The sequence below is a fragment of the Lampetra fluviatilis genome, chromosome 67 (assembly GCF_964198595.1).
Source record: "Lampetra fluviatilis chromosome 67, kcLamFluv1.1, whole genome shotgun sequence".
In the NCBI taxonomy this organism is placed as follows: Eukaryota; Metazoa; Chordata; class Hyperoartia; order Petromyzontiformes; family Petromyzontidae; genus Lampetra; species Lampetra fluviatilis.
Window position 1 is genome coordinate 5,475,634 of NC_136341.1, and position 16,549 is coordinate 5,492,182.

A 16,549-nucleotide genomic window follows, 5' to 3' on the forward strand; every position below is an offset into this window, starting at 1 on the left:
ACAGGTGCCGCACGCTAACAGCACTTGCCCCAACAGTCTGTTGAGGCTACACATACACCCACACAGGCACATCCACACAAACACCCCACACACACCCATCCACAGACGCACATACCCATACACGCACGCACCCCCACATACACACATCCACCCACGCACACACACATAACCACACACCCACCTACACACCCCTACACACACGCTCACGCACCCACACACACATACACACCCACACAAACACCCACACACACCAACCTACACACCCATACACACACACGCCCACGCACGCACGCACACACCCACCTACACACAACCATTACAACAACAACAACAACAACCGCCATTCGCCACTAAGTGGCGGTGACGTCACCACGACGCTTGTGCCAGGCCATGTGCACCTTGAGGCCACGTGAAGTGTCGAACGCCCGCTGGCAGGAGGTCACGGGGCAGACCCAGGTGCCACGGGTCGACTGACCGAGATGACCGAGATGACTGGCTGATGCACCACCTGTGCCCCCTACTGTGCCAACTTGCTGTGCTTTAGCCACCCGGCGCTCCGCTCGTTGTTGTGAGCGTCGCTCCTCCGCCCTCCGTTGTTGTTGGAGGGCGACTGCCTCCAACTGCCCAGTAGCGTCCTTCACGAGCCTCCTCCACTGAGGCCGATCTTGACACCGCTGGTACCAGTCATCGGCAAGTCCACTCAGCTCCACGTCCTCCTGTACCACATCACTCCATCTCTTCTCTAGCCCGTGCCGCGCCCGTTTAGCCCCCTCGATCCGGCCGAACAAAAGCTGTTTAGGCATGCGGTGGCTGGGCATGCGGGCTACGTGACCCAGCCAACGCAGCCTTGCCTGCCGGAGGAGCTCACTGATGGGACTTTGCCCAGATCTTTCAAGGACTTGTGAGCTCCTCACACAATCCAGCCTGGTTAAACCCAGGATGGATCGTAGGCAGGCCAGCCTAAATGTTTCCAACCGGCGAAGATGCTCCACTAGGGGGGTCCACGTTTCGCAAGCATAGAGAAGGGAGGGAATGACCGTGGCCGAGAAGACCTGAAGCTTCGTGCGGAGCGACAGACCAGGTAGCTTCCACACAGCGTTACGCAACCGATGAAAAGATATTGCCGCTCGACTGATTCGGAGTGAGACCTCTGCTGATAAACTGGAGCCGGTCATGAGCACACTGCCCAGGTATGGGAAACTCTCTACTCTCTCCACAACTGCCCCATCACCGATTGGGAGTTGTGGGGGCGGAGTGCCCGATGGTACAAAATACCCAGGCAGGTGCTTAGTTTTGGTGGGGCTGATGGTAAGGCCCCACCTCTTAGTAGCACACTCCAGTCTCAGCAGCAGCGTCTCCAACTCCTCTTCTGAATGAGCAGCTATTACCAAATCATCACAACAGCTATTACCAAATCATCACAACCATTACACACACACATCCACCTACACACCCATACACACACACACATCCACCTACACACACACCCTCACACACCCTCACACACACACGCCCATGCACGCATGCACACACACCTACACACGCACGCATGCACGCACGCATGCACGCACACGCACGCGAGTGTTTTAACAAAATCCTGCCGTGAAACACCCGGCCGGGCAAAGTTAGTTTGAAATATATATGAATTATTAATACTCAGAACAGGCTCCCGTTTTAATTTGCGCTCCCACGATGTGGGAGAGGAGAGAGAGAGCGCGCGCGAAAGAGAGAGTGAGAGAGTTTGAAAGAAAGAGCGAATAGGGGAGCGGCGTGCAGAACGAGAGAGAGAGCGAGAGAGTGAGCGAGAGAGTGAGCGAGAGAGTGAGCGAGAGAGTGAGCGAGAAAGTGAGCGAGAGAGTGAGAGAGAGAGTGAGAGAGAGAGTGAGCGAGAGAGCGAGCGAGAGAGAGAGCGAGAGGGTGAGCGAGAGAGTGAGCGAGAAAGTGAGCGAGAGAGCGAGCGAGAGAGAGAGCGAGAGGGTGAGCGAGAGAGCGAGCGAGAAAGTGAGCGAGAGAGCGAGCGAGAGAGAGAGCGAGAGAGTGAGCGAGAGAGCGAGCGAGAGAGCGAGCGAGAGAGCGAGCGAGAGAGTGAGCGAGAGAGCGAGCGAGAGAGAGAGCGAGAGGGTGAGCGAGAGAGCGAGCGAGAGAGTGAGCGAGAGAGTGAGAGAGAGAGTGAGCGAGAGAGCGAGCGAGAGAGCGAGCGAGCGAGAGAGTGAGCGAGAGAGCGAGCGAGAGAGCGAGCGAGAGAGTGAGAGAGAGAGTGAGCGAGAGAGCGAGCGAGAGAGCGAGCGAGAGAGCGAGCGAGAGAGCGAGCGAGAGAGCGAGCGAGAGAGTGAGCGAGAGAGCGAGCGAGAGAGTGAGCGAGAGAGTGAGCGAGAGAGTGAGCGAGAGAGTGAGAGTGAGCGAGAGAGCGAGCGAGAGAGAGAGCGAGAGGGTGAGCGAGAGAGCGAGCGAGAAAGTGAGCGAGAGAGCGAGCGAGAGAGTGAGCGAGAGAGTGAGCGAGAGAGCGAGCGAGAGAGAGAGCGAGAGGGCGAGCGAGAGAGTGAGCGAGAAAGTGAGCGAGAGAGTGAGCGAGAGAGCGAGCGAGAGAGTGAGCGAGAGAGCGAGCGAGAGAGCGAGCGAGAGAGCGAGCGTGAGAGCGAGCGAGAGAGCGAGCGAGAGAGCGAGCGAGAGAGAGAGCGAGAGAGCGAGCGAGAGAGAGAGCGAGAGAGCGAGCGAGAGAGCGAGCGAGAGAGCGAGCGAGAGAGCGAGCGAGAGAGCGAGCGAGAGAGAGAGCGAGAGAGCGAGCGAGAGAGAGAGCGAGAGAGCGAGCGAGAGAGCGAGCGAGAGAGCGAGCGAGAGAGCGAGCGAGAGAGCGAGCGAGAGAGCGAGAGAGCGAGCGAGAGAGCGAGCGAGAGAGCGAGCGAGAGAGCGAGCGAGAGAGCGAGCGAGAGAGCGAGCGAGAGAGCGAGCGAGAGAGCGAGCGAGAGAGCGAGCGTGAGAGCGAGCGAGAGAGCGAGCGAGAGAGCGAGCGAGAGAGCGAGCGAGAGAGCGAGCGAGAGAGCGAGCGAGAGAGCGAGAGAGCGAGCGAGAGAGCGAGCGAGAGAGCGAGCGAGAGAGCGAGCGTGAGAGCGAGCGAGAGAGCGAGCGAGAGAGCGAGCGAGAGAGAGAGCGAGAGAGCGAGCGAGAGAGCGAGCGAGAGAGCGAGCGAGAGAGCGAGCGAGAGAGCGAGCGAGAGATTGAGCGAGAGAGCGAGCGAGAGCGCGAGCGAGAGAGCGAGAGAGCGAGCGAGAGAGCGAGCGAGAGATTGAGCGAGAGATTGAGCGAGAGAGCGAGCGAGAGAGCGAGCGAGAGAGCGAGCGAGAGATCGAGCGAGAGAGCGAGCGAGAGATCGAGCGAGAGAGCGAGCGAGAGAGCGAGCGAGAGAGCGAGCGAGAGATTGAGCGAGAGAGCGAGCGAGAGAGCGAGCGAGAGAGCGAGCGAGAGAGCGAGCGAGAGATAGAGCGAGAGAGCGAGCGAGAGAGCGAGCGACAGAGCGAGCGAGAGAGCGAGCGAGAGAGCGAGCGAGAGAGCGAGCGAGAGAGCGAGCGAGAGAGCGAGCGAGAGAGCGAGCGAGAGATTGAGCGAGAGAGCGAGCGAGAGAGTGAGCGAGAGGTGGGGGTTTTACGTAAAGCAAAGTTTAAAAATGTACAAAAAAAATAACGAAATGATGAACGAAGCAACGTGCCGACTACACCGAGCATCTTCTTGTTTCCACTGATCGTAAAAAAATAAAAATACAAAATAAAAGAGAGAGAGAGAGAGTGAGGAGAGTGAGGAGAGAGAGAAGAGAGAGTGACTTCCACGCGTGTCCGGCCATTCTCAAGGCAGCGCGCTCCCCGTGTCACGAAGTTCAAATGAAAAATGAAGCGAGAGGGAGTTTGGATCGGTCTTTGAGACTAATTACTACAACAATAACAACAACATCAATATGTAAACATGATTAAGTACATTTTTTATATATATAAAGGTGTCAAAAAATCTACGAACGTAAAAATATAACAAAGTGTTCATATTTTTAGGGTTTTTTCGGTAAAGTCAACGTAGGTAAAAAAATTAAAATTAATAAAAGTAAAATAAATATGAAATAAAAATCACGACGTTTCGGAGGCAACACAAGCTTGCCTCCGAAACGTCGTGATTTTTATTTTAGATTTATTTTACTTTTATTAATTTTAATTTTTTTACCTACGTGAATTTACCGAAAAAAAACTAAGAATATGAATCCTTGCAGTCACGAAAGCTTCAAATCTAGAAATAACAAAGTACATTAGAAATGTATCATATAATTATTTATAATATATAAATATATACATACTCTTTGAGTCTTGCGGTAAAGTCATGTAGATTAAAAAAAAATGTATTTGAAAAAATAAAAAATCACGACGTTTCCATCGCAACACGAGCAAATCGTCTTCAGGTTAAAAAAAATACAGCAGGCAAACTGCCCAGGCAGGAGAAATATTTATCCTACCAGGTTAAGGTCAGAAGCCACCCTGGCTATCAAAAAGTGGAGACTTATCATCAGCATCATCGCCTGGAAATGTACATCATCATCAGCAGCAGCAGCAGCAACAGCCAATGAATCTAAATAATTCACTGGTCAACAAAAAAAACATTTTTTTCTGGACTTTTGCAGCTGTTTTAGACTAATTTCAGGGTGCCGATTCCAAATCTGATCTCAGATTTTGCTCTAGCACATCTCATTTTTATGCTATCGGTATACCCCATTTTTATTGATTTTACCCGAAATTAACTCTGTCACTTATGATTGCAAGTTGTTGCGAGTCAGTGACTGCTGTAGTGTTAAAATATGGCGCTGTATTTTTAGGATAATGTGTTTATAATATCATTTTATGTAGATATCCACATTTAATATTTTTCTTCTGCAGTTTTTATTGAAAATGTAATATTTGATATCTCAAAAACCTGATGTGATAGACAAAAACTGATGCCAGATTTGGAATCAGCACCCCAAAATTACCTTCAAACCGTTGGAATACCTTATGCCAGAAAAAGTGTGGTGAACCAGTGTAATCTTTGATGAGGATGGTCAAATAAGCGGGACAGGATTTCACCGCCCTATGGATACGACTCTTCCCCCGCCACCCACCCTCCCCCGGCATAGGAATGTGGAATTTCCAAAGCTGATTCAGGGTTGTGGAACGGGAGACTCGAAGCAATGCCTCGATGCTCATTTGAGCATTCAAATCATTCCAGCGAAATGTGTTTAATAGATTCACAGTGCAAGAGAGCAGAGGAGACAGGTGGGGGAGTCGTGTGTGTGGGGTGAGTGTGTGTGGGTGTGTGTGTGGGGTGAGTGTGTGTGTGGTGTGTGTGTGAGTGTGTGGGTAGGTGAGTGTGTGTGTGGGGTGTGTGTGTGTGAGTGTGTGTGTGGGGTGTTGGGTGTGTGGGGTGAGTGTGTGTGGGGTGTGTGTGTGGGGTGTGTGTGGGGTGTGTGGGGGAGTGTGTGTGTGTGGGGTGTGTGGGGTGTGTGTGTGTGGGGGTGTGTGTGGTGTGTGTGTGGGGTGTGTGTGGGGTGTGTGTGGGGTGTGTGTGGGGTGTGTGGGTGAGTGTGTGTGTGGGTGTGTGTGGAGAGTGGGGGGTGTTTGGGGTTTGTGTGTGTGGGGTGTGTGTGTGTGGGGGGTGAGTGTGTGTGTGGGGTGTGTGGGGTGTGTGTGTGTGGGGTGAGTGTGTGTGTGTGTGGGGTGAGTGTGTGTGTGTGTGGGGTGAGTGTGTGTGGTGTGTGTGTGGGGGGTGTGTGTGTGGGGTGTGTGTGGGGTGTGTGTGTGGGGTGTGTGTGTGGGGTGTGTGTGGGGTGTGTGTAGGTTTTGTGGGGTGTGTGTGGGGTGTGTGTGTGTTGGGTGTGTGTGTGGGGTGTGTGTGTGTGGAGTGTGTGGGGTGTGTGTGGGGTATATGGGGTGTGTGTGCGCGTGTTGCAGTGTGTGTTCTTGCAGTGTGCGTGTGTTGCAGTGTGTGTGTGTTGTTGTTGCAGTGTGTGTGTGTGTGTGTTGCATTGTATGGTGTGTGTGTTGCGCGCGTGTGCATGTCGCAGTGTGTTGTCTTGTGCGTGTGTTGCAGTGTGTGTGTGTGTTGTTGTTGCAGTGTGTGTGTGTGTTGCATTGTATGGTGTGTGTGTTGCGCGCGTGTGCATGTCGCAGTGTGTTGTCTTGTGCGTGTGTTGCAGTGTGTGTGTGTTGTCGTTGCAGTGTGTGTGTGTGTGTTGCATTGTATGGTGTGTGTGTGTTGCACGCGTGTGCATGTCGCAGTGTGTTGTCTTGTGCGTGTGTTGCAGTGTGTGTGTGTGTTGCTGTTGCAGTGTGTGTGTGTGTGTTGCATTGTATGGTGTGTGCGCATCAATAACATAATCTACCTCCAGCAGATCTTGGCATCTCTGTGCGAAGGCATCGACCTGAGCAAAGATCCCCGTCTCGTCCAGCTCCCAGCCGCACGCAGAGAACCTGACGGCAAAGTAGGGAGGAGGCAACGCACACACACCAAAGGTAAAGCCCCCCGCCTCCGTACGGCCTTGATCAGCGACTAAGAAGATGAAAGATCACTCAAGTTCCCAGCTCGCCGCCGTTCCCGTACGGGCCACCAACAGAGTCTTGGGGCAAGTTCTGCTTTAGCGGCGAGTACGGCTGAACGATTTTTGGGGAAAAATATTCCAATTTGCGATTTCTCCGACGGATATCGCCATTGCGATTTGATTTGCGGTTGTATTTTTTTAAGTCGAGCTCAAGTCCAATTTTCACTGCGTCATAGATTTCAAACACGCGATGGAGCATTGCCACGTGATACCGTCGAAATATGAACTGCTCTATATATTCCAAATGCAAGGATGAGGACTTCAAATATATGAATTGCTTCCAACATGTATTCATGAAAATGTTTCAATTGAAAAAGAACAATCAAACATAGAACATTTGTTAAGTCAACTAAATAAAGTTAAAATAATATAATAATAAAAACAATTCCAACAAGAAAGTAAGAGGACTTTTAGAATCGCAAAAAATCGCAGCCTTTGCTATTTGCTAATCGCGCTGTTTCAATTTGCGATTTGAAATCGATTCATCGTTCAGCCCTAGACTAGCGAGCTGCAGCATCAGTAGCAGCACCTATGAAGGCAACCGGCATTGTGGCACACGAGGGGGTGGGTGGCCAGCACCACGCCCGGCCGCCTTTGTCTCCCCAGTGGCGATGTTTATTACACATTACCGCACCAGGTACTAGTTTGAGGCTGAGTCGACCTAGGGGGGGAACAGGACCAGTTCAGATAATCGTCACCGGTGTTGGCCGTGAGCGGGAATCGAACCCTGGTCCCCGGGGTTCATAGCGCAGCGTAGCGCTAACCGCCACACCACCGCTCCCCACTATGCACAAAGACAAAGATCCCCCGTATAGCCTTAACAAACTGTAGGGGCAAGTGCTGTTAGCGAGCACCTAAGAAGGCCGGAACGGTACACGAACGAGGGGGTGGGTGGCCAGCACCACGCCCGGCCGCCTTTGTCTCCCCAGTGGCGATGTTTACCACACACCGCACAAGGTACTCATGTGAGGCTGAGTCGACCTAGGGGAGGCCCAGGAGCGGTTCAGATAATCGTCACCGGGTGTTGGCCGTGAGCGAGAATCGAACCCCCAAAGAGACTCAGAAACTCACAAAGAGACCCACAGACTCACAGAGAGACACAGACTCATATAGAGACCCACAGACTCACGTAGAGACCCACAGACTCGCACAGAGACCCACAAACTCACGTAGAGACACAGACTCACGTAGAGACCCACAGACTCGCACAGAGACCCACAAACTCACGTAGAGACACAGACTCACGTAGAGACCCACAGACTCACATAGAGACCCACAGACTCACACAGAGACCCACAGACTCACACAGAGACCCACAGAATCACGTAGAGACACACAGACTCACATAGAGACCTACAGACTCACATAGAGACCCACAGACTCACGCAGAGACCCACAGACTCACATAGAGACCCACAGACTTGCACAGAGACCCACAGACTCACATAGAGACCCACAGACTCACACAGAGACCCACAGACTCACATAGAGACCCACAGACTCACGTAGAGACCCACAGACTCACATAGAGACACAGACTCACGTAGAGACCCACAGACTCACATAGAGACCCACAGACTCACACAGAGACCCACAGACTCACATAGAGACACAGACTCACGTAGAGACACACAGACTCACATAGAGACCCACAGACTCACATAGAGACCCACAGACTCACACAGAGACCCACAGACTCACATAGAGACACAGACTCACGTAGAGACACACAGACTCACATAGAGACCCACAGACTCACATAGAGACCTACAGACTCACATAGAGACCCACAGACTCACGCAGAGACCCACAGACTCACATAGAGACCCACAGACTCACGTAGAGACCCACAGACTCACGTAGAGACCCACAGACTCACGTAGAGACCCACAGACTCACGGAGAGACCCACAGACTCACAGAGACCCACAGACTCACGTAGAGACCCACAGACTCACGTAGAGACCCACAGACTCACGGAGAGACCCACAGACTCACAGAGACCCACAGACTCACGTAGAGACCCACAGACTCACGTAGAGACCCACAGACTCACGGAGAGACCCACAGACTCACTGAGTGAGCAGCGCTGAGTCTATGATGTAGCCTTGCATGGGCCGGCACCACCACCATATGTTCACGAGTTAATTCATCCGTCGCACCGCCCCTCAAAGGTCGTTAATATCGATCCCTGTCTGCGTCCCTGGGGTGAGCGGGTGACTCGCTGAGGCCTCCGCCAAGCTTAGCGGCGTTCCTTGCCGTCGGACGTTCGTTCACGTCAGACGGCGTGGACGCTTTTTAAGTATCGTCTTTAAAAAAAAAAGTCTTCTTAAGTCACTTGGTTTCATTCAAAAGCTTCTCCGTTTCTCTTGGCCCGTTTCTCTATCCATATTCTTACAAGGCGCCTTGAGACATTAGTGGAATGCGCCTTACGGATAAATGTAAAGTATTATAATTGTAGACTCACCACTGCATCATAGACTCAATACTGCATCATAGACTCAGCACTGCATCATAGACTCAACACTGCACCATAGACTCAGCACTGCACCATAGACTTGACACTGCACCATAGACTCAGCACTGCACCATAGACTCAGCACTGCCCAATGACTCAACACTGCACCATAGACTCAACACTGCCCCATAGACTCAACACTGCCCATAGACTCAACACTGCCCATAGACTCAACACTGCACCATAGACTCAACACTGCACTATAAACTCAACACTGCACCATAGACTCAACACTGCACCATAAACTCAACACTGCACCATAGACTCAGCAAGAGAGAGAGTGAGCTTGGTGTGGGTGGGTGGGTGAGTGAGTGGGTGGGTGTATGGGTGAGTGAGTGGGTGGGTGTATAGGTGGGCGAGTGGGTGGGTGAGTGGGTGTGTAGGTGGGTGAGTGAGTGGGTGAGTGGATGTGTAGGTGGGTGGTTGAGTGGGTGTGTAGGTGGGTGGTTGAGTGGGTGTGTAGGTGGGTGAGTGGGTGGGTGTATAGGTGGGCGAGTGGGTAGGTGAGTGGGTGTGTAGGTGGGTGGGTGGGTGAGTGAGTGGGTGTGTAGGTGAGTGGGTGTGTAGGTGGGTGGGTGTGTAGGTGAGTGGGTATGTAGGTGAGCGGGGGTGTAGGTGAGTGGGTGTGTAGGTGAGTGGGTGTGTAGGTGTGTAGGTGGGTGAGTGGGTGGGTGTATAGGTGGGCGAGTGGGTAGGTGAGTGGGTGTGTAGGTGGGTGGGTGGGTGAGTGAGTGGGTGTGTAGGTGAGTGGGTGTGTAGGTGAGTGGGTGTGTAGGTGAGTGGGTGTGTAGGTGAGTGGGTGTGTAGGTGAGTGGGTGTGTAGGTGGGTGGGTGGGTGAGTGAGTGGGTGTGTAGGTGAGTGGGTGTGTAGGTGAGTGGGTGTGTAGGTGAGTGGGTGTGTAGGTGAGTGGGTGTGTAGGTGAGTGGGTGTGTAGGTGAGTGAGCAAGTAAGCTCTAGAGAGAGTGAGCGAGTGAGTAGCTGGCTGGCTGAGTGAGTAGACGAGTGAGTGAGCCAGTGAGCTCTAGAGAGAGTGAGAGAGGGAATCGAGCGAGCGAGTGAATTAATGAGACACAGAGACAGAGAAACTCGAGACTAAATGAAACACAGAAGTCCCCAGTTCCCGGTTTCAGCTCGGGCTGAATCAGACCCGTCAACCCAGATCCGCCGGCGCCACCCCGAGCTCGTTCGAGTGTCGGGCGTTATTAGCCATGCAAACTTCTCTCCAGCTTCAGCTGCCAAAATATTCCTATTTAATTTAACCTCCTCCTACAACCGCCCCACCACCACCACCACCACCTCCTCTGAGGAGCAGCACAGTTTCTTTGTTGTTACGTTGTTATATTTACAATTGGTATCAAGGGGAAGCTGATGCTGCTGCCGCTGCCACCCCAGAGGTCGCAAACGGGTTTTGATTCCTTACCCGTACCCGGCCGCACCAGGGTCGCATACGGGTACCCGTACCCGGGCCATACCCGTACCCTACCCGTACCCGGCCGGGTACGGGTAGGGTACGGGTATCGGGTACCCGATTGCGACCTCTGGGATGAAGCCATGTTGCAGGCGCGGGTGGGTTGATTCTAGGAACTTGAATTGTGAGAAGAGACAAGACGTTGGGAAATGAGTGACAAACGGTGACTCACCAGTGACTCATGGTCTACCCGTACCCGTACCCGGCCGGGTACGGGTAGCCGGGTATCGGGTAGGGTACGGGTATCGGGTACCCGGTTGCGACCTCTGACGTAGCCCAAAGCTGTGCCAATTGAGGTGACGGGAACTTGGACGGTTGTGTTCAGTCTCGCGGAGCGGAAGGCGAAAACGATGCCACGAGTTCCTTACAATCTCCCTCCCCACCCGCCCCACCAACCCCAAGCAAAGACGAAGATCCCCCGTGTAGCCTGCGACAGGCTGTCGGGGCAAGTGCTGTTAGCGAGCGCCTATGAAGGCTACCGGCAGTGTGGCACACGAGGGGGTGGGTGGCCAGCACCACGCCGTGGCGATGTTTACGACACACACCGCTATACCGGGCGCTCATTTGAGGCTGAGTCGACCTAGGGGGAAGCCCAAGACCGGTTCAGATAATTGTCACTTGGTGTTGGCCGAGAGCGGGAATCGAACTCGGGTCGCCGGATTTGTCGCGCAGCGCTAACCGCTATTACACTAACGCTTCACACACACACGCACACACACACGTACACACACACACGCACACACACGCGTACACACACACACACACGTACACACACACACGTACACACACACACGCGCGCACACACACACGTACGCGCACACACACACGTACACACACACACACACGTACACACACACACGTACACACACACACGTACACACACACGTACACACACACACACACGTACACACACACGTACACACACGTACACACACACACGTACACACACACACACACGTACACACACACACGTACACACGAACACACACACACGTACACACACACACGCACACACACACACGCACACACACACACGTACACACACACACGTACACACACACACGTACACACACACACGCGCGCACACACACACGTACACACACACACGTACACACACACACACGCACACACACACACGTACACACACACGCGCGCACACACACACGTACACACACACACGTACACACACACACACACACGCACACACACACACACACGTACACACACACACGTACACACACACACGCGCGCACACACACACGTACACACACACACGCGCGCACACACACACGTACACACACACACGCGCGCACACACACACGTACACACACACACGTACACACACACACGCGCGCACACACACACGTACACACACACACGCGCGCACACACACACGTACACACACACACGTACACACACACACACGCACACACACACACACACGTACACACACACGCGCGCACACACACACGTACACACACACACACGCACACACACACACGTACACACACACACGCGCGCACACACACACGTACACACACACACACGCACACACACACACGTACACACACACACGCATACACACACACACGTACACACACACACGCGCGCACACACACACGTACACACACACACGCGCACACACACACGTACACACACACACGCGCGCACACACACACGTACACACACACACACGCACACACACGCGCGCACACACACACGTACACACACACACACGCACACACACGCGCGCACACACACGCGCGCACACACGCACTTTCACCCGCGATAGTTGTCTAATTTCACACCGCGCCCCAAAAAAAAAATCAGCGCCGATGAAATTTTAATTCGCCCCGACAGGAGAACAAGTGAAGAAGCTGCCAATTAAAACTCTCTAATAAATAAATAATCACCCCCCCCACCCCCTCCACCACCACCACCCCCCCTGCCCACACCCCACCCCCACCACCGCCACCCCCACCACCACAATCACCCGCACCACCACCACCCCCACCACCACCAACCCCATCACCACCACCACCCGCACCACCACCACCACTCCCAACACCACCACCCACACCACCACCACCACTCCCAACACCACCACCCCCTCCACCACCACCACCACCCCCACCACCACCCTCACCACCCCCTCCACCACCACCACCCCCCCTGCCCCCACCCCACCCCCACCCCCCCCACCGCCACCCCCACCACCACAATCACCCCTACCACCACCACCACCCACACCACCACCACCACCTCCCCCACCACCACCCGCACCACCAACCCCATCACCACCACTACCCGCACCACCCGCACCACCATCACCCCCCCCCCCCCCACCACCACCACCACACCACCACCACCCCAATCACCCCCACCACCACTCCCAACACCCCCACCACCATCACCACCACCATCGCCACCACCCGCACCACCACCCGCACCACCACCACCACCACCCCCACCACCACCACCCCCACCCCCACCACCACCCACACCACCACCCCCACCACCACCCCCACCACCACCCCCACCACCACCCCCACCACCATCACCACCACCACCCCCACCAGCACCACCCGCACCACCACCCGCACTACCACCCCCACCACCACCACCCGCACTACCACCCCCACCACCACCACCCCCACCCCCACCCCCACCACCACCCACACCACCACCCCCACCACCACCCCCACCACCACCACCACCCCCACCACCACCACCACCACCACCACCACCCCCACGACCACCACCCCCACCACCACCATCACCACCACCACCACCCCCACCACCACCCCCACCACCACCACCACCCCCACCACCACCACCACCCCCACCACCACCACCACCACCCCCACCACCACCCCCACCACCCACACCACCATCCCCACCAGCACCACCCGCACCACCACCCGCACCACCACCCCCACCACCACCCCCACCACCACCACCACTACCCCCACCACCACCACCCCCACCACCACCCCCACCACCACCACCACCACCCCCACCACCACCACCACCACCCACACCACCACCCACACCACCACCCCCACCACCACCCCCACCACCACCCCCACCACCACCCCCACCACCATCACCACCACCACCCCCACCAGCACCACCCGCACCACCACCCGCACTACCACCCCCACCACCACCACCCGCACTACCACCCCCACCACCACCACCCCCACCCCCACCCCCACCACCACCCACACCACCACCCCCACCACCACCCCCACCACCACCACCACCCCCACCACCACCACCACCACCACCCCCACGACCACCACCCCCACCACCACCATCACCACCACCACCACCCCCACCACCACCCCCACCACCACCACCACCCCCACCACCACCACCACCCCCACCACCACCACCACCACCCCCACCACCACCCCCACCACCCACACCACCATCCCCACCAGCACCACCCGCACCACCACCCGCACCACCACCCCCACCACCACCCCCACCACCACCACCACTACCCCCACCACCACCACCCCCACCACCACCCCCACCACCACCACCACCACCACCACCCACACCACCACCCCCACCACCACCACCCCCACCACCACCCCCCTTGTGATGTCTGTCTGTTTGTATGTCTGTCTATAGTTTTCTAGTTATGCCCGCGTAAATAAGCAATGAAGTGTACACATTTGAGGTGATGAAATAAATCCAAGGGGAGAGGGAGAAAGTGAGAGACACAGTAAACTCTACAGCAGCAGGCGTCGTCAGGGTCGGGATCGAACCCACGACCTCCTGCACACCAGGTGAGGTGGTCAACATCTCCTAGCCACCATGACCCACGAGACGCGTCGCAGCGAGCTGGCGGAGAGGGTGGTGAGGGTGGCGAGGGTGGGGCGAGTATTAAAAATTACAAAAAGAAATTCATTAAAAATGAAAATGCATCCGCACGCCGCGGCCCGGCGATCAATTCACTCGACGCTGGGATTAGCGCGATCGGACGCGCTGCCCGGGATTTGTCTCCGTAATTGTTTTTTTTCCCTTTCCCCCTTTCCGTGAAACCGAGCCGAGCCTGATCCCCGGGCCAGCACGTGCGCACACGCGCACGCGCACGCACGCGCACACGCGCACACACGCGCACACACGCACACGCGCACGCACACGCGCACGCACACACGCACACACCACACACAGTGCAGAGTCTATGGTGCAGTGTTGAGTCTATGGGCAGTGTTGAGTCTATGGTGCAGTGTTGAGTCTATGGTGCAGTGTTGAGTCTATGGGGCAGTGTTGAGTCGATGGTGCAGTGCAGAGTCTATGGTGCAGTGTTGAGTCGATGGTGCAGTGTTGAGTCTATGGTGCAGTGTTGAGTCTATGGTGCAGTGTTGAGTCTATGGTGCAGTGTTGAATCTATGGTGGAGTGTTGAGTCGATGGTGCAGTGTTGAGTCTATGGTGCAGTGTTGAATCTATGGTGGAGTGTTGAGTCGATGGTGCAGTGTTGAGTCTATGGTGCAGTGTTGAGTCTATGGTGCAGTGTTGAGTCTATGGTGCAGTGTTGAGTCTATGGTGCAGTGTTGAGTCTATGGTGCAGTGTTGAATCTATGGTGGAGTGTTGAGTCTATGGTGCAGTGTTGAGTCTATGGTGCAGTGTTGAGTCTATGGTGCAGTGTTGAGTCTATGGTGCAGTGTTGAGTCTATGGTGCAGTGTTGAGTCTATGGGCAGTGTTGAGTCTATAGTTCAGTGTTGAGTCTATGGTGCAGTGTTGAGTCTATGAGCAGTGTTGAATCTATGGTGCAGTGTTGAGTCTATGGGCAGTGTTGAGTCTATGGTGCAGTGTTGAGTCTATGGTGCAGTGTTGAGTCTATGGGCAGTGTTGAGTCTATGGTGCAGTGTTGAATCTATGGGCAGTGTTGAGTCTATGGTGCAGTGTTGAGTCTATGAGCAGTGTTGAATCTATGGTGCAGTGTTGAGTCTATGGGCAGTGTTGAGTCTATGGTGCAGTGTTGAGTCTATGGTGCAGTGTTGAGTCTATGGGCAGTGTTGAGTCTATGGTGCAGTGTTGAATCTATGGTGCAGTGTTGAGTCTATGGTGCAGTGTTGAATCTATGGTGCAGTGTTGAGTCTATGGTGCAGTGCTGTGTGTATGTGTGCACGTGCACCTAGCCAACCATGCTAACCAGAGGTGCGCGCGTGCCTGGATGAACACGCCACGCACGCAAACTCTACTCTACACACACACACTCTACACACACACACGTACTCTACACACACACACTCTACACACACACACTCTACACACACACACGCGCGCGCGCGTGCGTGGAGGAGAGTTTGAAGCAACGGTCCCAATTGAACCCTCGCCCGGGACACCATTCAGACCTCCACAGCGATCGCTGCGTGTAAAATAAAAAAATAAAACGTCAAGTTATTTTAGGTCAAAATCCACTGCGGTATATAACTTGACCCCGTCCGTCCCCAGTGCCCCGTTCAACGTAGGAGGGTGACGCTCGGCTCCATCGCGAGCCGCGAGCCGGCGGTGTCAAGTCCACGGTGGCGTGGCAGGGACCGGTCCCTCCAACAAACGCACACACACGTGAGGTTACAAGGCGAGCAGAGATCTGGCGGGCGAGCGAGCGGGCGAGCGGGCGGGTGGACGGGTGGATGAGCGATCGGGCGGGCGAGCCAGCGATTGGGCAAGCGGGTGATCAGACGGGCGGGCGAGTAAGCCAGCGAGCGGGCGAGCGATCGTATGAGCGAGCGAGTGGGCGATCGGATGGGCGATCGGGTGAGCGAGCGAGTGGGCGATCAGACGGGCGATCGGACGAGTGATCAGGCGAGCGGGCGGGCGAGCGATTGGGCAAGCGGGTGATCGGACGGGCGGGCGAGTAAGCCAGCGAGCGGGCGAGCGATCGTATGAGCGAGCGAGTGGGCGATCGGATGGACGATCGGGTGAGCGAGCGAGT

General features: G+C 55.3%; 1 protein-coding gene across 1 annotated transcript in view; it reads right to left on the reverse strand.

Moving 5' to 3' along the window:
- Positions 1 to 16,549, reverse strand: part of LOC144952414 (dynein axonemal heavy chain 2-like) — a 139,082-nt gene that overhangs the window by 35,913 nt on the left and 86,620 nt on the right. The window contains exon 6 of the mRNA XM_078882810.1: positions 6,389 to 6,476. Coding sequence (XP_078738936.1) covers positions 6,389 to 6,476 — 88 coding nt within the window. The remainder of the gene's footprint in view (positions 1 to 6,388; positions 6,477 to 16,549) is intronic.